The sequence below is a fragment of the Dermacentor variabilis genome, chromosome 1 (genome assembly GCF_050947875.1).
Source record: "Dermacentor variabilis isolate Ectoservices chromosome 1, ASM5094787v1, whole genome shotgun sequence".
Taxonomy (NCBI): Eukaryota; Metazoa; Arthropoda; class Arachnida; order Ixodida; family Ixodidae; genus Dermacentor; species Dermacentor variabilis.
In genome coordinates this window covers 130,619,060-130,640,886 of record NC_134568.1, presented here as the reverse complement: position 1 = coordinate 130,640,886, position 21,827 = coordinate 130,619,060, and the positions used below count along the sequence as shown (strand labels likewise).

General features: G+C 45.2%; 1 protein-coding gene across 2 annotated transcripts in view; it reads right to left on the bottom strand.

Moving 5' to 3' along the window:
- LOC142584666 (WD repeat-containing protein 47) overlaps window positions 1-21,827 on the bottom strand; it is a 194,109-nt gene that overhangs the window by 21,854 nt on the left and 150,428 nt on the right. For both annotated transcript variants that reach the window (XM_075694829.1, XM_075694826.1), the window contains 2 exons: window positions 8,917-9,134; window positions 2,313-2,482 (listed from right to left, as the gene is read on the bottom strand). In XM_075694829.1, the coding sequence (XP_075550944.1) occupies window positions 2,313-2,482; window positions 8,917-9,134 (388 nt within the window). The remainder of the gene's footprint in view (window positions 1-2,312; window positions 2,483-8,916; window positions 9,135-21,827) is intronic.

Genomic DNA, 21,827 nt, shown 5'->3' with positions numbered 1-21,827 from the left:
CTTGCTGCTGAAATATTCAGCTGCCGTGTCATGTTAGTACTCTTAATAATACAAAGCACATTAAAGAACAAAGATCCTACATATCTTATATCATGGACAAGTTCTCATTGTATATGTAACCTGCAAGAAGGGTATGCAACTGAGACTAATATATTTTCTGGGCCATTTGTTGTTTTCCTTTTAACCTGTATTAAGAGAACATAACTTTCCCTTTGCAGTTTCAGGAGATGTTGTGCTAAGTGCATATTCCTGAACATACAAAGTAATGGCGGCAAAAAAAAGTGCTTACAAGTCATGAAAACACTCACAAAACTGCATTTGCATGTCATCTAATGTTGAACACATGATATTGATGCCTATGCTATGTATGTGGGCCCTTTCCTTTTTTTCAGTCTGGTGCCTGTTTGCTTGTTACTATGCATTTGGCAAGCTCCCATTTGACAGGAAATGTGAGGCGCCTGTCAATAATATGTCAAAACATGAGTCCGAACAGGAGGTCTGGAATGAGTAACGAGCTTGATTTGGATTGCAAAGGGTCAACCGCCTGGTATGGCTTTGTTACTCTGCAAGTGAAGTGAAAAAGCAAGGACATGTGTTGTGTTGTACCTCCCGCCTGTCTTTGCTTTTTCTTGCACTTCACTTGTAGTATGTCGTACCAACAAGGCCGAATTTCTACCCTTCTTTGTTAATCATTACAGAGCTCCAATTCACATTAAAAAAAGGACTTTAAAGTGTGGGGCACCAGCAACATGTGTGATATGTCAAATAGGTCAAGCTTTTCCATGCCCTGTGATCTCTGCAGCTAGTAGCCTGCAGAGGGGCTAGATTCAGAGATAACCAAAGAGGATAAAAGGTTAGCTGAGTTCCTGTCACAGGGGAATGTAGTAACCTTGATATGCAGCAATGTGCCTATAAAAGTACACTTTCACGTAAATATGGCAATTATTTTATAGTAATCTAACGCAAACCTTTTTTCAGAGAAAATGAGTCTGAAAACTGCCTGCCTATTACAATTGGATGCCAAACCAAAACCACGCTGGTTTAGCAAAAGCGTTGGCACTAGACTACTGTCAGAACTGTCAGACGCAATGTCATGACCATCATAAAATTGTAACAGAGCATGTTTTTGCGAAGGCTACTGGTGGTTTATTTTCTGCTTGACTACGATCTAGAGCAGTATTATTGGCCAATAACTTTCGTAGATACTACAGCGAGATCTTGCGCGACTCGGCACCGAATACGTCGGCATAATTGGCCACCAGCATTTCTGCCGCTGTGCTAAGCTCACTATCTGCACACAGTGCCAGGAACGCTGTCGACTGTGTATTTCGACAAGTCTAATGCTGACTATCGGAAAAGTGATAGCAGTATCCAAAGTAAACACTTAAGAGTATCATCCCTGTGTGCTTTTTATCTGTGGCCAATGAAGCGCAAATGGCGACAACAATGTGCCACTTTCATTATGAAAGCTCATTAAAAAAACTGTCTGTGAAGGTAAATTCGCAGGTCTTGTTTTTTCTAACTGCGAATGTGGGGGGCATGCTATACTTTTATTTTATGAATTTGCAGCATGTAACATTCAGGTGCACTTTTATTTTGTTACTTTAAGGCCGTGAAAATTGTGTGTGTGTTAGATTTGGGAGCATGTTTTGATCACGTAAATCTATTTGCTAGCTTTAACAACTGTATCATCAAACTGAGATGTATGCATCATAGATGACAGTGCGAGTACTGTGTGGTTTCTTACAAGCAAGTACACACCATGACCAAATGATGTTCGTGCCATGTAGTCGAAACCTGAACACTGGGAAGTGTAATCTTGACAGGTGAAATTTGACCACATTTTTCCGTGTACAAATTTTAAAGGTGCCTTAAGCTGACTTGAACTTTCTGAATTTCCTGCCTGCCCTTTCTCTCTCGTATCAGTGCCAGAACCCTGGGCTTACTGTCTGCTGATATCACTATATGGTATGCCTGAAGCAAAAGAAGAGACGTCACGGTGCTCTGGACATGACCAGGAGTGCACAACCTCCATGTAGCAAGAACAAGAGCACCTCATAAACATGGGCCTTTGATCCACCTTGACACCTCAAGCAAGGGCCTCTGGAAGTCATTTAGGTACAAGGGGGCAGAATAAACACTTGGTGCATTGAGAATGTTCTTGCACACCCATCTTCAGGGTTTATCCTCCTCCTTGTGCCCAGATAGTGCATGTGTAAAGCTATTGCACAGAGTTAAATGAAGGCAAATGAAATCTCAACAAAGGGGATGCCCAACCGAGGGGGAAAAAGGGGGGGAAGGGCGATTCTCACTGTCGAGGGCACATGTCTCAGACTTGAAGCGCATCAACTTGATTGTCTTGTCATTGGAGCCGGTCGCCAATAGGTCCCCAGTCTGGTTCCAAGCCAGGCAATAGATAGAGCCCTTGTGGTGCTTCAGTCGCTTGAACAGCACAGTGGGCTGGTGGGCCACGTCTCCTTCCCTGCAAAGCAACAAAGGAGTAACTTGAGTCACTGCAGTTATTGGTACAAACTGACATGTCCCACACATGTACTGACACAGTGCAAGGAACCTTGAAAATCCAGGGATGCAAATACATACAAACATGTTCTTATCTGTGTAATGGTGCCACCTAAACCCACACAAGCACTCTCACATGCAGCTGTATGAATGGTCTGACATTTTCATGTTGACCATAGCACAAGGCATCAGCAGAATAGTTAGAGTGCTCTTACAGCTCAAAATAATGACATCCCAGATCTTTAGTTAAAATCGGCTAGGTAGGTTGCTTGTTGGTTCTAATTTTGAATCTTTTTCTCATCAGCAATTTGAAACTTCACCTTTTCAACTAAAGTACCATTGAACAGCTGTGGCTTCTAACTACAACTGCAGGTGCCAGCTAAATTGAGCATATATCTTTGACAACATGTTTTCCTGTAACAAAGATGGGTGCAGTTTTAAGTGGCACTCAGCTCCATGTAAAAGAACCTTTGAAACCAAAATTTTACAAAAAAAGGGTAACAAATGCTTGATAAAAGTTGTTTTAAGCAGAGTTCAGTCATCCAAATTTGACATGAAAATGAATGCTTGAATTTCAGCGGCATATCTGTAGCTAACACTAAGTACTAGGGCATTAACCTGCTTGTTTCACTGAGTGAAGGGATTCCTGGCATGTAATAGCACCACCTATGTTGCTGGTGTTTGTTCTATAATTAGCTTATTGAGTCCGGCACTTCACAACACAGAACTCACTTTTTTTTTTGCCATAGACAGCACAGGACTTCATATCACACAAGTAATGACATTTACTATAAGCAAAGCCACTATATAGTGTGTCTCACATAACATGAGCCAAACTTTAGAAATATGCAAATGCCACGTAGCTGGACAAAACCAAGGTAATGTTTTGCCATCGCTTGAAGATACTCAAATTATTTTCTGAATTCTGCTTAATTACATAGTTAGCCTTAATTAATTAGTCAACTTCTCAAATATTATAATTAGATGAAAAGTGTCAATGAGAAAATTGTATAGCAAAATGAAAAACTCCCGATTCAAAATTGCTGCATGACTGGCTGCTTGAGGCACTTTGCATGTATTTGCAGGCTGCTCTCATGCTTGGAAAAACACTTTTATTAGACACCCTCCATCTCCGTCTCCCAACTCCCTTCCATCGCAGGAACCTGGCCCTCCCATAGCCTCCGCGGACCAAGAAGCCCCCCAGGCGCCACACAGGTGCCCTGACTGTGACATGGCTACGTGGCCATGCGCAGCACTCCTGTTTTGGGAGTGCCAGCGACACGCTCAGCAGCGGGACCACCACGTGAGGGCGGTGCGAGTGTCGTCCTACGAGGAGTGGATTAGACCGGCAACTGGCTCGATGGATTCCGACAGGGTCACTCTGGACTCGCTCTTGGCTTTCCCCAAGGACACGCAGCTCCTAGGACGGCTCTGAATATGCCTCCCCCTCCTCTTCCTATTCCCCATTCAGGGGCGTAGCCAGGGGGGGAGGCTTATGGGGCTTCAGCCCCCCCCCCCGAAATTTTTTCGTGCTGTCCATGCGCCGCCGACCAAAGCGACCCCCGGCGCCGGAAATCACTCTGGATTTTGTCAAGGATGTCTTTCTGACGCTCGAAAAGACATTTAACCGCGGAGATTCCGAACTCGGGCTGGATTTCGTGGCAACGCCCATACACCGGGAGTCACATAACGCCAAGCAGTCCCATCTGAGCACAAAGTTTCAAGGGCGCTTTGATGGTGAGCGGGCTCGCCGTGGCATCTCACTGAGGCCACGGAATCTATGGAGCGCATGGATATCAATTGCGAAACTTTATGGGTATAAATCTCATAAGCTTTTGATGTGAAAGTTGCATTGACATTTCGAAAGTTGTGCTTAAGATTTTCAATTGCGGAACTTTGTGGGTTTAATGTTGTTATAAACATTTGACGTCAAAGTTCCATTGACTTTTCTAAAGTCTTACGTTGGAACATACAACGAGACAAGCCAAATCAACACACTAGCAGACGAGTTGACAAAGCACGCAGCGAGGTCCAATGAGACGAAGTGTTGGGGTGGTTCATTTGTGCCGTCATGTCACATAAAAAAAATATCAACATTTTTTTAACCTACGCCAGAACATCCATGTCAAGACACTAAGGCCAGCCAAAGTAACTATGTTCTTATTTATTTTTTCTACTTTGACTTTTATTCGCGAGGACACATTGAGCCTCTTCAATTTTTTTTTGCTCTCGCTACCCTACCCGCGGGCTGCCAGAGCCAGCCAGAGCGCATACGTTTTTCTCGTATGGCCCCGACCACCGCGCGGTGCACTTCGGTGCGCGTTCGGTTTGCTCTGGCCAAGTGGATTTTCACCTGACAGAGTTTTGGACGCTTTCTGGCTAGCAGACCAGAAAAAAAAAAACAATGGTCGCTCGCTGCCATCACTGTGAGGACTCGAAGGACTGCACCGCGTTCCTTGAGCGGAACCATTCCGGAAAGTCTTGTTTCGCCGGTGTAGGATAATGAGCAGTATGCGTATGGTTCTGAGTGGACCAAGCGTCTCATGTTTTCTTCGGTATTCCTTCCGTAGCCCCATTAGGTGCCCGAAGTAGGCATTCGATTCTGGCCAACATACTTTCCTATGCGTTCTTTTTTTTTCATTTCGGTGCCTCCGCCCCACAGAAAAAAAATACATTGTTGCGGCGCAGCGAATTGTCGCATGGTGAAAGTTCGATTTTGATACTTCTTTTGCAGAAAGTAATGGGCGACGGGACGCTTCAGTTGCCGGATACGTTTATTATATTATTGCGAAAGCAATTATATGGACACTCCAGGCGCATTCCTGCCGTCGCCGTCGCCCTCATGTTTCGTATAAAGTCCAAGGATGATAACACCGTGACCACGCGCTGCATGCTGTATGTGCGAGTGAAAGCGTAGGAGGGGAGGTGGAATGGGTGAGCCGACGATGGTGGCTCAGTTTTGTGTGCGCAAAGGAGAAAAGCGGGGAGCAAGAGCGCCGCCTTCCGTCGCGCGTAATACATCGGGGGGTGTGGATGGAATGGGGGCGGAATCTAGGATTCTGTGAATCTATGATTGTGCAACATGTTTATTTGCCTTGTTTGACGCATTATATACAGTTACATTTTCTTACATACATAGACTCATTGGAGACTTATACGTATACTTAAATATCTTGTTGCGAGGTTTTGTGTATACATGCAGTGAACTTTGTTTCCAGTGACACTTTTTCGTGCTTTATCAAGCCGTATTTTCGCATTTGTATATCCCATTGTATCTTTGCACTTCTAATGTACGAGGGCGAGTCAAATGAAAGTGAGCCTACCCTAAGAATGGTTCGGTTCATTATCTGCGAGGCATGCGCGTAGGAGAACGGCATGTCTCATTTACAAAAGTGACACGCAGGTGTGAAGATAAATGTTCTTTGATGCTCTCATACACTGGGTTGAATATGGTTGCGTCACATAATGGACACTTCAGAATTTGAACAGCTCGGTGTCGTGAAGTTTTTGACAGCTGAAGGTGTTTCCAAAACAGAAATTAATCGGCGTATGGCTGCCGTGTACGTTGAACACTGCATTTCATTGACCACTGTGAAGCGTTGGAGCAAACGGTTCAAAGGACATTGCAAAGACATTCCAAGACCGGGCCAAAACCATCATGCAATCAGCCCCCACACAATTTCAAAGGTTCATGAGCTGATGAAACAAGAACGGAGGATAAGCATCAATGAACTGGCAGACCGTCTGAACATCAGTCACGGTTCGGTTCACGCCATAATTCATGAGCTTCTCGGTTATCGGCTCTTTGGTGCGCAATGGATCCCCAAGATTTTGATCCATCGCGAGAAGACGGAGAAGTTTCGCGCTGCCTTGACTCATCTGATCGGGTATCACAATGAGGATGACGACTTCTTGTTTGCAATTGTGATCGGGGACGAACCTTGGTGCCAGTACTACGAGCCTGAAACACGACGGCAAAGCTTACAGTGGAAACATTCGAATTTACCACGCACAAAGAACGCAAAGGCCATCATTTCCGCTGGAAAGGTGTTGGTGACTTTTTTTTCGATCGTCAGGGTCCGTTACTGATAGAATTTGCTAAATCTTGAGAGGCTATCAATTGTTTTCGATATTGTGAAACGCCAGAACGGCAGCGTGTCGCAATCAAGAATGAACAACGTGGAAAATTGACGAATGGGGTCATCTTGTTCCACGACAATGCCTGTCCTCACGTTGGTTATGTGGTTAATACAAAACTGTCAAAGTTCAAGTAGGAAACACTGCAACATCCGCCATACAGCTCAGACCTGTCACCTTGCGACTCCTACATTTTGGGGCAACCAAAAAAACAGCTCAAGGGAACCAGATACAGATTTTTTGAAGCAGCAACCCAAGGAGTTTTATAAGACGGGAATCACGCGACTCGTTAGTCAATGGGACAAATGTCTAAATTCTCATGAAGACTACTTTTAATTAAGTACCCCGTTGTTGGCTCACATTCATTTGGCTTGCCCTCGTATATCTTGCAGAGCTCCTGCTTTTTATACGTGCTCTCTATCGCGACTATAACTTCGGTGCAATTACTCACGATACACGACAGGGGACAGCTACTCCTGCGTAATACATTGGAACAAATGACAGCGTCATTGAGATTTTTCACTGGCCATTGCATATATACAAGAATGTAAGCACGGTTCTTGAATGACAAAGTTTCATTAACATATTTGTCCTCAACATGTTCAGCTCATTGCCTTTTAATTTTTCATATCAGCGGCATGCACTGCTTTCCTGGTTTCGAACTGATATAGTTCTAAAAGTTCGTGTGATATTTTCTTTACCTAATAAATAGACAAAAATATGGAAGCATTGATATCAGTTATCTTGGGCAAAATTTTTGGCACATATGAATATATTCTTTTATGAAAAAATACATATTTTATTGTTTTGACAGTGCGTAGCGTCCAAGAATTCGTTTGCAGCATCTTTGGCAATGACAATGCAGTTATTATTCATGTATTTGATCACTCGACAAATTGTTTAAGAGGAAGCTTTAGCTCGGGCCCAATCCGACGCGGCCTATTCAAATACTTGTAAAACGCAGAAACGCTTTTCTGAGATAATCCTGCTAATCGCTTTTATTGAAATTGGTTGCATTTGAGAGAGAAAGTTAAATCCTAGTGTCTGTTGGAAACAGAACTTCGATTTAGGGCCTGAATTTTGTTTAAAATATTTTGAAAAATTCGAAAATTTGAAAAAATAAAAGCACGACGTTTACAAACTAATAGCTATGCATGAAGAACAGATATTGTGGTTCTGTAAACGACATCTATTATAACAGTCAAAGCGGACAAGTTTGCTATGACAATTTGTATCTTACGTGAATTGGTTACGTTGTGTACAAGGGTTCTGCAAAAGCCGTATTTTCACAACACTAAATTTTTTTGAGATTCATGTGTAACATATCTATTTTGTCCACTGTAGATGTACTATTAGATGCAATTCACAGAATTGTGATATCATTTTTCATTGTTGAGTCACGGAGTTTTAAACTTGATAGTTTCGTTTTCTGAAAATTTTCGATTTTGGCCAATTTTTAATAAATAAGTGACCACCTAAATGAAAAATTCGAAACCAGCAGTCACTAGAACTAAACTTTTTCTTTTAAATGCAAGAAAGCTCCTCAAATTTGGTGAAGTGGTTGCAGGGAAAAACGAATTCCCCTTCTACATGTATTTAAATAGGAGCACCCGAGCTAAAGCTTCCTCTTAAGGAGGAGGCCGAGCTGCAATGTGCCCCCCCTCCCCGAACAAAATTTCCGGCTACGCCACTGGCCCCATGTATATATATATATATATATACATGGGGCCAGTGGCGTAGACCCCCTCCCCCCCCCCCCCCCGAACAAAATTTCTGGCTACGCCACTGTCCCCATTATAGGCCTTCGAGCCATCCCTCAATAAATGCATCTCGTCATCATCATCATGTAGCACGTATTGAGCAACAAAAAGCTGTATCGGGGATTTTTCATGTTGCTCTATAATTTTCCCAGTTAAACTTTTCATCTAATTATAATATTTGAGAAGTCAATTAATTAATTCAAACTAATTATGTAATTAGGTGGAATGCAAGATATGAGTATCTCCAAGCAACTGCAAACATTACCTTGGTACTATCCACTTACATGGCATTTGCATATTTTTGAGGTTTGGCTCAAGTCGTGTTGGGACACCCGGTATATGCAGCAAAGATATAATGAGGTCTAGTATACTGTACGGTGTTCTTGCATTCATACTAAACTATGATTACGCACATTCATCGCACAAATGTGGTGACAATGTACATAGCTAGAAACTAAGAGAAACTTTAAGCCAAGCCAAGCAGTAATGGGAAACATGCCTGAGGTCAGTGATGGTTGGGTAGCCACAGATGCGAAGTGTTTTGGAGTTGGAGCCAACAGCATAGAACTGCCCACTAGGATGGAAGTCACAGGCACGCACCACCTGGGCATCCTCCAAGTTGGTGACCTGCACGAACTTTGGCTTTCGTGGCTCATCAGTCGCATGTGCTGCCTGCTGCTGCTGTTGCTGGTTTTGGCTTCCATGATTTGCAGAGTACTGCATGTAAAGAGATACAGAAACTTGCATGAGAAACTAATTATTATAATGCTGACTTTTGCAACATTCATTTAGTTACCATAATGTGGAGCAATAACAAGGGCAGGTTAACAAAGCACAGGTGATTGATGGCACACCCAGTCTTTGACTACAATCATAACACCTGCCTCTGCCTAATCAGTGTCGCAATTCTTGGGTCATTGTTCAGGAATTACAGCTGCCTATTTAAACCTGAATACCTTGCTGTAAGCCAAGACATATTTGTAAGGATTAATGCTTTCCACTCTTTTAAACACTCGTCACTGGCACATTGTTGCATAAACACACCCTTCATTGCAGGTTTACATTTAACTTAGCTGAAAAACTCCCACACATAGCCAAGATCGCAACAGTGTTGAAATATATAAAAACTCCCTCATACAGCCTAGATCACAACATTGTTGAAATATATAAAAAATACAGCCTTTATAAAGTAATTTCAAAACAAAACACAAGGCCAGAAATAGAATAACAAGATTTTCTCTTGTTCTTCATAAGAATTTCTGAAATCTTGTCATGCATGAAGACGAAAGACAGTGCAACTGAAAATGTATTTTTTTCAACAACTGATGTCAGCTGTGGTGCCATATAGCAAGCTGAATAGAGTCGACACCCATTATAACGAACTGTAATAATCCAGCGAGAAAAGTTTGTTACATCTGCCATTCTACCCAAAACTAGGTCTGTGGCATGTTGTGAAAAGACGGGACTTTGCATATACTGCAGTCTAGTATTTGATTATTGGAACCTGGAGACCCCCCCATCGGGAAAAAAAATAAATAAAAAACAATTTCCGCGATAATCGTACAAGCACAGCTAGTGGCCGGGCACGCTGTCCGCTGTTTTCTGTGCGCTGGCTGTCGACAAATGTCATTTTCTCTAGTTCCCCACGCAGCGGCAAGATTCTCCTGCCGGCGAAAACAAGGGCACACAATATTTATGTTGTTCCGACCAGCAACCCTCCGTGCCGGCCGGCCCGAGTGCGTCATCGTCGCTGCCGCCGATGGTATGAACATTTGCTACGGCCTGCTTTTCATACGAAATCATGGTCGATACAAATAAACCAACGTCTTATTTTTTAACAACCACTGTGAAATCTTTAGCACCAGTGAGAGCTATGATACGAGGAATATACATTCAACTATGAGCTCGCGCACGGATGTCATGCTGCATTACATGCGAGACGGCTCAGCCACCATGTTTCGCAGCCTATGCATCGCGAATAGCCGCCGCCAATCTTCTTTAGTGTGCGCATTGATGAGGTTAGAACTATGTTGTTCTCAAGACGATGCCATATGGGATTGTCGTTAGTTGTATTTGAAGCGCCGTGCACTATATGGCTCTGAAACGAAGCGGATTAGGAATAGCGGCATCCTCGGCACCTGTCAGCGCCAAGCCGACAGCGGTATGTGGTTGGTGCGTGGCGGTGAGCTTCTTGCGTGGCCATACCAGAAACTCCCAGTTACAACCCATTTTTTATTACAATGTTGACAGAAATGACTATTTTTTTCGCCACCTATTTAGAGTTCGTACGCGACTCAAAATAGGTGGCGAAAAAAAAAAGAAGAAAAAGATATACCTTAAAGGGACATTAAAGGAAAATAATAAGTCGACGTGGACTGTTTAAATATCATTCCAGAAACCTTGCAACACCTGTTTTATGCCAAGGAAGGATTTATTTGCGAGAAAACAACATCTCAAGGGAGTGAATACCTTTTTCGAAATTCACATCTCCCGCCACCCAACCGGGGAAGTGGTGACGTTGCATATGCCCTCACCACCCTTTGCTGCCGTCGGCGAGTAAAACGGCGCCCGCCAGACGGCAACACCGAGCCAACGATTCGCCGCTGCAGCTGCTTTTTGGTCAAGTGACGTCGGCAGTTCGGGCATCCCGCAACATAACACGGAAGTTGAATTCTCTGCCACTTGGAGTTTGTGCGGGTTTCGCGAGCCAGCAAAATCAGCGCAGCACTACGCGATAACGAAACTGCTGAAACGTGAAAGCGCGGGCGGCGGAGAGTCAAGCGAAAACGAAACCTTTTGACCACCCGCGTCGTTGTCAAGGTCAATTTTACTGAGTTCTTCTAAAAATGAAATAACACTGATAAGCAGAATTTTATTTTGTTTTATAATACAATACAATAATGTTTTTTGCAAAGAGTGGTTCAGTGCTAGTGACATAATTTAACTGAGGAGTGCTTTCGTCATTGGGAAAGTGCTTGAATGTTCCGGGGGAGTGTCTAATCATGTCCTGCATTTACCTCAGTTTCTCAATAATTAAGGCCCTTTTAGCGATAATATTGACGCCTTACAGATTGTCAAGCACTAATCTATCACTTTAGTTTGACTTATTATTTGTCTTTAGTGTCCCTTTAAGAGGAAGCTATAGCTCGGGGGTTCCTATCCAAATGCATGAGAAAGGAGAAATCGTTTTTCTCGGAAACCAGTGCACCAAATTTGATGAGGTTCGTTGCACTTAAAAGAAAAAAGTTAAAATCTAGTGACTGTTGGTTGCGTATTTTCGATTTACATAGTCAATTTTTTATAAAGGTTCGCAAAATTAGCTAATTTTCTGAAAACGAAACTATCATGTTTACAACTCTGTAACTCAGTTATGAAAAATGATATCGCAATTCTGTGAATTGCACCTAATAGTACATCTAAAGCGGGCAGAATACATATACATGGCTCTGAAATAAACCACAAATATGAGAGTAGAACGTTTGCAAAACCTTTGTGAGCTATGTAACAACTTCACGTAGGATATAAACTGACAAATCAAATTTGTCCGCTTTGGATGCTCTAACGGATGCAGTTTACAGAACTGCGATATCTGTCCTTAGTGCAGAGTTAAAAATTTGTAAACTTCATGCCATTTCTTTTCAAACTTACCAATTTTTTGAAAATTTTGTAAAACATCTTCAGATCCTAAATCAAAATTTCTCTTCCAACATTCACTAGAGTAACCTTCTCTCTCAAATGCAACAAATTTCATTAAAATCGGCCCAGTGCATGGTTATCTCAGAAAAGCGTTTATGCGTTTTACGTGTATCTGAATAGGCGGCATCGGAGTTGGGTCGGAGCTAAAGCTTCCGCTTCAGACACCATGGACAGTACATATAGCAATGAAATGACAGCTGCTATTAGTTTGGCAAGCTGAATTTTTTAAATACCATTTTAAAAACAAATTCTAAAGTGCGATACGCAGTGAAGCCCCGCCCACGCCCTCATAACAGCCGGCCACTGTACCTCCGCGAGGCTGCAAATAGTTCGTACTTCAAGCTTTCCCTGTTACCTAAATAAGGCGGTAACCACAAAAATAAAGTTATACGCGCATAATTTTGTATGTTTCCACTCGTCTAGCAGAACGGTGAAAACCTAATTATTTATTGAGCTGAAATAAAACGTTTGCTTCGCTGCAACTATTTATTGTCAAGTTTCACTTCAGTTGGCAGTGAAGTTTCATGACTAAAACGGGGTCAGCAGTGACATGAACTGTACCGCAGACTTTTGAAGAGTGAAATGCTCAAACTCCATACACTTGACCATGTCTGTTGTACACCTCATCGCTTCCGCCGATGAAAAGTATCAAGTATTCCGTCGGCGGAAGCCGACGGAAGTATCAAGTACGACGCCATGTTGAAATGATCGCATGACGACGATTTTGTCTGCTTCTGTGATTGGCTGGCGGAGTAACAACCTGGCGCGGTCTGTGTGCCTTGGTTGCCAAATGCTGTTTTTTTTTTTTAAGTTGTATCCTACTATAAAACTAAATTGATAAGCTAATTGATAAGATAAGAAATTGATAAGATTGATTGACATATTAGAACTGTACTCCCTGGAGCATACACGAGCATATAACCAATCGCATTAACAAAAGTTGTGCCGATAAGGGTTGTTTTACTGAAAGGAAGAAAAGCGTGAGAATATAGCACTGGCTCACATAAGCGCGGGGGCTCAGCTGCTACATAAACACTAATCTCACTAAGAAAATTGCTCCCTTTCGAGTTGATGACGTGGCATTTACAGTTGAACTCTTCTAAGTGAAAAACACCGACTAAGTCTAAGTCCTCGTGTGCCGATACTTGCACTTCAAAGCGACCTCAGCTACAGAATTAAAGCATTTAAGAGGGAAAATAAAGAGAAGAATATACAATCAGATTCCTTTAGCACAATGCCACAAATTATTGTCGGTGATACAAAATTGAATTTCCTATTTCTTTTTTTCGCGGAATAGTGGTTACTAAGAAATAGCAGTTACAATTAGTCATTTTAGAGCATTCCGACTGCTCTGCAAAACATGCGAAGTTTTCGCATTCAATCTGCATTGAGAGAATAAGTGGGCAGTAATTCGGGCTACTTGGTCAGGCATACTTGAAACCTGAGTAGCAATAAAACGACAAGAACGGACATAAAATACGACAGACAGTTTAGTGTGTTGTCATATCTTAATTATACGCATCCTTCTAGAGCTACTCAGATTTCCAGAATAAATTGGTTTTATTAATGATAATTAGCCTTCATTGTCATTGTTACGATGTGCTTGACGTGATAAAGCTTAGTTGATGCCGTACATGACCTCTGAATTGTCTAACGCTATGAAATTACCGGTAGAAGATGCCCCAAGTTTAAAGAGACCGACAATTGTTCAGACGGTGACTTGAAGTTGTGGTGTTAACGGAAAAGTTTTTGTCTCACAATGATGAAAATGAGCATAGTTTATGATAAACGAGAAATCATATTTTCTTAACTGGCGCCGAAAGCTGCACAAAATGACATGAGCTAACATAAATGTACATAATTTTGTTCTTGCTAAGGTCAATTTCTTTCATATAAATAGTAAACAAATTCCTTGACAGCACTACTTTTTCCTATCCAGCAAAATTACCTTGCTAAAAAAAAATAAAGGAGTCGTTGAATATAGGTTGCTGCATGTATTAAGACACCGGTGCGTAAACTGGCCACCGACAAATTCGGAACGTGAAAGCAACTAGCTGACAAGGTGAGCCCCTGCCTCCCAGCAAAACACAGACGCAAGCACATTAACTGAATGGCCCGTCTCAATCAAACAAATATGCACGCGGTTGGAGATTCACCGAGAAAAACAAGCCACCTTGCGCTCAACATCCCAGGTATGCGAGTCTACTTCGATTCAGTCTTTCTAGAACGGCACCGCAACGCGCTGGGCACCACGACAGAAACGGAGGCCCGCCAGTGAACGTGCGAAGCTAATTTCGGTTCAGCTACGCAAGTAGGAATGCGTCCCGGCTCAACGCATCGGGTGCCACGAAAGCAAAAAGGGCGCCTACAGCCGACAGCAAATGCGCGCAGGATTCTTCCACTAGTGACGACACCGGAACGCCTATAGCTACGCCACGCGCGTTAACCCACAGCAGTGGCGGCGACTGTCAAGGGCGCGCTGCCAGCCGCCATCGTGAATATTCAGCCGCGACGGATAGAGACAGACGCACAACGCGCGCGGCAGCCCCGCTCGTTTCGTGCACGGACGAACCAGCGCCCGACTTCCGATCCGATTCTATTCTAATCACTGCCACCGCGACAAAACCCTCGAGGCTCCGGAGCGCGCGCGACACCTGCAGCCGGTGCAGGCCAGGGGCCCGGCGTCACGCTCCGCAGGCAAATATGTGGGTCGCATATCCGGCCCAAGGCGCAACCATGCGCACGTACCGTCGGCTTCGAAGTGACCGTGCACGCGGGACGGGAAGAAGCGGCACGCGCGCGCGATTCTCGCCCCGCGGTGGCCTCGGACCACACATCGTTCGAGACGCTTCCTGCGCGAATTAAGCCGCGACACCGGATCGTTCGAAACAGGTCAGGCGGTAAATGCGCGACCGCCTCTCTTGAACCCCTCTGTTCCCCACAAGAATATCAATGAAAGAACATCAGCGCGAAGGGACAGCACAACCGAAGAACACCAGTACGAGTGCTTACTACCAAGTGAAACAAATTTTGTTGGAAACGCACGTGTACTCGCGTATATCATATGAACCACAATGCGTGCACAGGTCGAAAAACTAGCGCCGCCATCATCTTGTCCTCTACAGACTACGGATACCCATCTCAGAACTGTTGTACTAGCCTGTAAGAGGCGCGGACGAGATGGCATCTGCAAATTATATCCTTCTTGTCCCTTCGTGATTAACAGCAATGAAAACACTTCGTGAACATAGACAGCAATGAAAATACAGTTTTCTTGCTTTAGTTTCATTTATTTAAAAGTATGAAGAGAGGCAAAGCCAAACGTTTATCAAGGCGCGGAAAACGCAATTTTTTCACCTAAGCTACAAGACATTAATTATGGGCTACAACACGCGCATATTTGTTAAGGGACGCAATTTAACAATGCCGTACGTAAATAAACGGTTCATGGCGATAACTGAATTTGTCACGCTCCTTAGCCCTCAGAAGATGGAAACGTGACATTGAGCAGGAGTGGCTCTGGGCGAGAGGGGGAGCGGCCGACCCACCAAAATTTCCAGTCGTCTCAAAGAGCTAGTCGGCGTTGGCAGTGGCGTAGCTAGGTCGTCTGGCACCCGGGGCCCTTAGCTCTTCTGTCACCCCCTCCCCCGCCCACCCCCCCGGGTGTAGTCGATACCTTCGCCTTCCTCGCCAATTTTCAGGTGTCTTCAGACGTATATGACACCCCCCCCCCCTACTGGCCCCGTGCACCCGGGGCCCACGGACCCCCGGGGCCCACGGACCCCCGGGGCCCACGGACCCCCGGGGCCCACGGACCCCCGGCCCCCCTCGTTGCTACGCCACTGGGCGTTGGCACGAGTGAAACATGCGTGCGATCGTGACCTTACGGTTAGAGCATCGGGCTGCCGTGCTCGGAGTTTGAGGTTCGATCTCACCATCGGACATTTGAATTTTATCTTGACTGAAGAGGCTAAAAGCGAGGCGATACAAGAACCTACCTATAGCAAAATGCCAGGGACGTGAGCAAAACATTGGCACGCACGAAAAAAAAAAAAAATCGATCGGCACCCCGCCATTATCCTTTCCATTCTAGGCCAATAGCTTTAAATGAGACTGCCTGAGCACCTTCAGATATGCGACGCTGCGGGGAACAGGGCTGCAAGGCGCGGCTTGCCGTATGCGTGACATATCAGCATGCCTGTAGCACCAAAATTATCTTGAAACAAAGCGAGTATTATTTGTGTTCATGAGCTCGACTGCATCAAGTTAGTCCGGACTAAGTTTGTGCTGTCGACCTTTTTCTCTATCGGGCGCATGAGCAACGTCGGACGCTGTATGCCTTCGATAGCACCGCTCCATTCCGAGTCACGATTTCGACATCATTTGCTCCTATACGAAACGCGGTCGACTCCGCGTGTATGCTTCACCTATACTGAACTGAGTTCCATCAATGAATGTTTAAGTACACTGATGTCAAGGTGTACTAAGATAACCCCTGTAGATTCGCGAGACTGCCCATACCGAGCAAGCTATAAAAATTGTTATTGTTAAGCTAACATGTGCCCGCCTTTCTTCTTTTTTTTTTCATCACGTTTGTATATACTTTGTCCGTCTTTCAATAGTGAGTAAGCGCTCGTGTCATCGTCCTTTCTTTGTGATCCTGTCTAGTTCGCGCTCCTCTTCTTCCGTTAGGACACCTTACCGATTCGCCCAGTTGACGATTATTCCGATAAAAGTTATAATAGGCCACAAACTGATTAAAAATTAAATCGCGGCGTTTACCGTAACCACCGAGGCTGCCCAGTGGGCTATGACTGCGAGGGTTGCCGAATTGGATGGCGCAGGCTAGCTTTGACCACTTGAAGTTTCTCCAACGCGCACACAAAGCCCGGTACACGCGAGCGCTTGTGCCTCAACCCCCCCCCCCCCCCCCCCTGTAGAAATATGGCCGCCACGGCCGCGAATCGCACCCGCGCGCTCAGAAGCGCAACGTAATTCCCGCTGAGCCGCCGCGGTGGGTGCAAGCCAAGTCATATTTATAATAACATATACAGTTGTCTCCGTGCATGCCCTTGCGTGGCTGGATATATATAGCTCGCACGTGAAAGCCTCATTAGGCATTGCTATTCCTTGCGGCCTTTCGACACTTCGCTCCTGTGGGGCCTTCAGACACGCCCATCCATTCCTGGCTTACATGATTTCGCTCGACGAAACGCGGCAATTTCTATTTACGCCCTGGGGATTCCGCTTCCCACCTTGTTATATTGCATGGTGTAAAGAAGGAAGTGCGGGTACGTAAGTTCATCCACGGCTTCAAGAACGCTAACCACATCGAGGTGACTTTTCATATCTTGCACCACTGCTCAATGCGCTATGAAATGGTAACTCCACTGCATACAAAGTTAGCTCACGCTTTAACTAGTAGCGGAGACGGAAGAATAAAGAAATTAACATAGCAGTCTGCTCTTGAGAAAGTTCTCATACACAGAAAGAGAAAGTGCAGAACATTCTATATCCTCACGGAATGCGATATGAAATGTCTAAGTCGAGAAACTTGAGAACCGAAGAGCTTCAATGTCGCGCACTGCTGGGGAAGTGTGCGGAATTTATGCACGAGGAAGGACCGAATGTGGCTAAATCGACCCCTACAATAGCCTAGATACACACACAACTTTTGACAGTTCATCAACGAAACAAGTACACAATTATGTGGAGAACTATGCCGCGCTGGAGACGTTTAGTTCCCCAGCGGAAACATTTCTAAACAAAAAAAACCCCAAACGGCTGAGGTTGTACAAGCACCGAATTTCTCAAAAATTTCTGTTCGTGTCGGACTTGAGCGCTTTTACAGTAGGTCAGCATGAAACAAAGCGACGAACTCCGACGAACTACGACGAAACCACCAGCGCTGCAACTAGCTCGCGTGTTTCTTTTTTAAATATATGCATATACAAAGCCGCACGCATAGTGACCACACAGAGCGCTCCGGTGCTAAGGCCGCCAGGATTTCAGTTACAATCCAGTAAGCGGTGACTGCATGCAAAGGGGGGCGAAATGCAGAATGGCAAATTTCTTTACTGCAACCCTATAGCAGGTGTATAGGGAGGAGTGCAGTAACCCGGAAATCCGCCCAAGCCACATACTGTACCACTTTCTTTTTTCCTATCTTTTTCCCCCTTTCTAGCCTGTGCAGACGAAGGAAAACAAGTCATTACCGTCATTCCGAACGCACTTCTGACAGTTGTGCTGCTTTCGGAAGCAAGGCCATTTCAAAGACAAGTGCAGCGCGTTTTCCAACGTGCGCCGGAGCCGCTGCCGACACAACCCACTTCACATGAGCATGCAACATGTTTTCCGGGACGCTCCACATCCTCGCAGTTCGCCAGAAATACACGCATTGCGTTCGTTCTCGTGCCAGAGTTTAAATGGTCAATGCGGGACCAGCACCCATGACATGCACCGCTCTGAACAGCAGCGATGATGCCATCTCTGCAGCAAGCGATAACACAGCAAAGAAAACTCTGAAAACATTCACGCTTGCTTTAATTTTTAACGTTAGCGGCAAAAGGACCAAGAAAGAATAAAATCGAGGACAACGTCGTGTACCGCATCAACAAAACTCATACGTGAGAATGCAATTTCTGCACGTGTCGGGAACTCCCTCGACACGTGTCGGGAACTCAGCGCGACTTTTGGCGCCGAGTTCCTTCGTCCCGAGGAACTCGGCGCCAAAAGTCGCGCTGAGGACTCGGTCCGTCTTCGGTAAGCACAAAGACCTCATACATAAGCAGTCGCGGACCAAGTGGTATATCTTGCCGGCAAGCTCCACAGCTAACGTGCTAAGGATGGCTTCACACGAGACGTTGTCATATGCCCCTCAGGCATCCAGAAACGAGGAACCAGACAATCGCTTAAGGGAATTCTGATGTTGGAAAAATGCCACCAAATCACTCACACTATCTACGTACAGAGGAACGGCCACGACGAAAGTCCACCATACAGAGCGTACGGGTCCACTCGGTGATGCTCCACAAACCATTCCGGGCCAGATCTTCCATTACCTTCCCAATAGAACTGGCAAGTCCGATGAGAAAGTACGCCGCGACGCCCAGGGGTGACTTGTCGGGCTTGAGAATGGAAATCAGCGACTTTCCTATAATTATTTAGGAACAGTGTCGTTGTAGAGCCACAAGAGCTCCTTTCGCGCTAGCTCAGCGAGGAGACTCGGAGCGCTGTATCCCGTCCGGTCCTGGAGACGCCGAATGCACGCAGAAAGGAAGCGCCCCGTCGAGTTCATCCATGAACAACGGGTAATCCATGTGTGGGCGTCAATTTTCTCGCAGAACACGGGCGCTATAACGTAAAACTATTCCAAACTTTTCTATTCAAATTCTACTATCAGCCCTCCACGATTGGTCAAAAACGTTTTTCGAACACCTCCACTTCGCCTGTCTGTCACGCGACGTTACAAAAACCGCGATACCTCCCCATCTGATATGATCGGTACACACTGATTATGCATGATTTGACAGGAAAAAGAAAAACAGTTATTTCTGATACGACCCCTTTCCGCCATTAGCCCTCGGCTATTGGTAAATAGTTTTCGGGCTGCACCCACTTCACCTGCCTGTCACGCGACGTCACAAAACCGCAAGAACTCAACGCGTCAAAGTGACGTGTACGCGATAAAGATGCATTAATATGCCGAACAAAACTGAATTTTCTTCGGAATAGCCGCAGGCTGCCCCGTTCCGAAAGGAACAGAAGATGGCTGCCGCCGATCACTCAGACGCTGGCTATTCGCAGCTGCCGGAGAGCATGGGCGTATTTGCGTATAATAAAACTTCTTGCGTGGCCGTGTAACGTTTTCGAGCACTTTCGGCACATTTACCCCCTCATTCTGCCAACTCTTCTTTGCTGAGGGTCCGTTTTAGCGGCATTCTTGAGCTTCCGTTGCATGCTGTCGCGATTTTCGACCAGCCACCGCAAGCTAAGTAAGGGAAAGCCGACAAATTGTAGACGCCGGCACCACCCCCTTCATCCGGTTATTGACTTTCAGTGCAGTGGCTCGGCCCCATCGAATCCCTCCCCCCTTGAGCGTTCTCCTCGCCTCTTGTCAGCCAATTAGAAACGACAAGCCGCTAAGTGTAGGCAGTGTTATTCGTTTTTCAAGCAAACAAAAGTGACCTCCTATGAACGAGGAGAGCGTTTGATTGGTCTGTTCAGACAACCCTGCGGGTGACCGCCCGGTGCTTGCGTTGCTGGTTATACGCAAATTTGACGTCAGGAGATTAATAATAATATTTGGGGTTTTACGTGCCAAAACCACTTTCTGATTATGAGGCACGCCGTAGTGGAGGACTCCGGAAATTTTGACCACCTGGGGTTCTTTAACGTGCACCTAAATCTAAGCACACGGGTGTTTTCGGATTTCGCCCCCATCGAAATGCGGCCGCCGTGGCCGGGATTCGATCCCGCGACCTCGTGCTCAGCAGCCCAACACCATAGCCACTGAGCAACCACGGCGGGTCGTCAGGAGATTGGAATAGAAACATATTGGAATAGTTTTACGTTATAGGGCCCCACGTCTACAATGTGTTAATTTTTCCACACTGTTGGTAGATCGTCAGTGCTCGAAATAGGTGGCATTGACCAGCTAGGACATATTCGTAGACAATGAAACACGCGATAACGATTTTCGGTGATCCCCCACTGACCGGTATAGAGATTGATAAACCGTTGACACGCCAGCTGATACAGCATTGTATTTTCTTCTGCATTCGTCTGGCGAATCTCAACTCATGATAGACTTTTCGTGTCTGTATCTTCATTATGCATGCCAACGAATAGCCTAAAGTCTTTTCGATTTCAGAGTCCTCGCGCCTACGCCTTTATGGTAGTGATTTCTTAGCGTGCCGTAGATCGCCTCTGATGGCACTCCGTCTAGGCCGATGATAAACCATCCGGAGATCCACTTGCCACCATAGATTCTAACGTCGGCCAATCAACAGATCTGATGGAACTAGGCAACGTGGAATTGGTTAGTCCTTCAGCCCTCGGGTAAATGTGTGTTTTGATGTCCACGAACCATCGCATTTTCGGAGTAGGTGAAATACATTAAACAAATGTCAAATCAAGGCAGCTGCCGTACACGGAACCACGTAGGATGGTTAGACGCCCCATCGTTTAACAATGTTCCTCATTAGTAGCAAAAAGTAATCAGGCTTTTACCTCTCGAATTAGCATCTGCACTCACAGTGGTGGGAGTTTCCGGTGATTACCCATAGACGAGACATCGCCGTCAAATGCAGACAAGCCCGCCAGAAGAATGTATATGCAAGCTCCCAGACAGAGCTCTTTTTCGCAGTGAGGAAAACATACCAGCGGTTGTCATCAGGTGGCACTGGCCGAAGGACATTACATAAGATCACAATGTGTACATGTATACAGTGACTTTACTGTTACGCCCATTAGTGGATGAAATAAAGGCCTCATAAAATAGAGTATAATCGAGGTTGAAACTGAATGAGCAAGTACGCCCAAAGAAAAGGGGGAAAGCAACACTGTTCACAATACTTTTGCGGCAGTCCTCAAAGTAACACGCTCTTAGACACTTGAATTACCTAAGGGCCCATAAAAGTGCTGTTGCGCTGCAGTGCTATCAGGAAAGCCGAGATATGCAGTCCCATAGCAGGCAGTGCACTTAAATGTCGC